Source organism: Myzus persicae, unplaced genomic scaffold (assembly GCF_001856785.1).
Source record: "Myzus persicae strain clone G006 unplaced genomic scaffold, MPER_G0061.0, whole genome shotgun sequence".
In the NCBI taxonomy this organism is placed as follows: Eukaryota; Metazoa; Arthropoda; class Insecta; order Hemiptera; family Aphididae; genus Myzus; species Myzus persicae.
Window position 1 is genome coordinate 1 of NW_019103809.1, and position 1,078 is coordinate 1,078.

A 1,078-nucleotide genomic window follows, 5' to 3' on the forward strand; every position below is an offset into this window, starting at 1 on the left:
TATACTGTGTGACAGTCTCATTTCGGGCAGTATAGGCGAACCTACTGCGGTTCAAACAATTTTTGGCTGGGTTCTGTTTGGGCCAACCACTTCGGCCCCACCTTTGTCAGTGACCACAATGTGTGTGTCAACATCCAACAACATTGATGCGACCCTTAGAAAGTTTTGGGACTTGGAAGAATTGCCTGCGGTTCACCATTTAAGTCCAGATGACAAAATCGCCGAAGAAATATACATCTCAACCACCACTCGTCTTAGTTCAGGTCGTTTTATGGTTACTCTGCCTTTCCGCCAACCATCTCCTGTGCTCGGTGACTCCAAATCTCAGGCTCATCAACACTACAAGGCTCTTGAGACTCGATTGACTAGACACCCTGATCTTCGTAAACAGTACACAGAATTTATGCAAGATTACTTGTCATGTGGGCACATGGAACTTGTACCAATGGGAGAGCGTGACAATCCACTTAACTATTATATACCACACCATTGTGTCATAAAGCCTGATAGCAAAACAACCAAATTGCGTGTTGTATTCAATGCTTCAGCCCGTACTTCAACCGGAGCATCTCTGAATGATAGTCTGTACACCGGTCCGAAGCTGCAACCAGATATCCAAATTGTACTGCTGCGCTCTCGCCTGTGGAAGTATCTTTTTATGGCTGACATCAAACAGATGTACCGCCAAATCTTAGTTCGACCGGCAGATCGAGACTATTTACGAATACTGTGGCGTTTCTCTCCCTCATCTCCTGTTGATGAATATCGACTCTGTACTGTTACGTACGGTACGTCCGCAGCCCCTTTTCAAGCTCTGCGGACAATTCGTCATCTTGCGAGCCTAGACGGCGCTACTTGGCCGGTCGCGGCGAACGTGTTACTCAACGATACTTTTGTTGATGACATTCTAACTGGCGCGAACTCTGAAGAAGCCGCTCTCCAATGTCAAGACCAACTGATAAACCTTTGTTCACTCGCCCAATTTGAGCTCCGAAAATGGGCCAGTAACAATGTACACATTTTGGAGACGGTCCCACCAGAAGCTCGTGCAATGTCCGTCTCAGTTTTGTTTAACACG

At 46.7% G+C, this 1,078-nt stretch overlaps 1 protein-coding gene across 1 annotated transcript; it reads left to right on the forward strand.

Moving 5' to 3' along the window:
- Positions 1-118: 118 nt before the first annotated feature.
- Positions 119-1,053, forward strand: LOC111035349 (the record flags this gene model as incomplete). The annotated part of the gene is made up of 1 exon (XM_022316933.1): positions 119-1,053. A coding segment is annotated over exon 1 (935 nt), but the record flags the coding sequence as incomplete, so codon positions are not given.
- Positions 1,054-1,078: the final 25 nt, after the last annotated feature.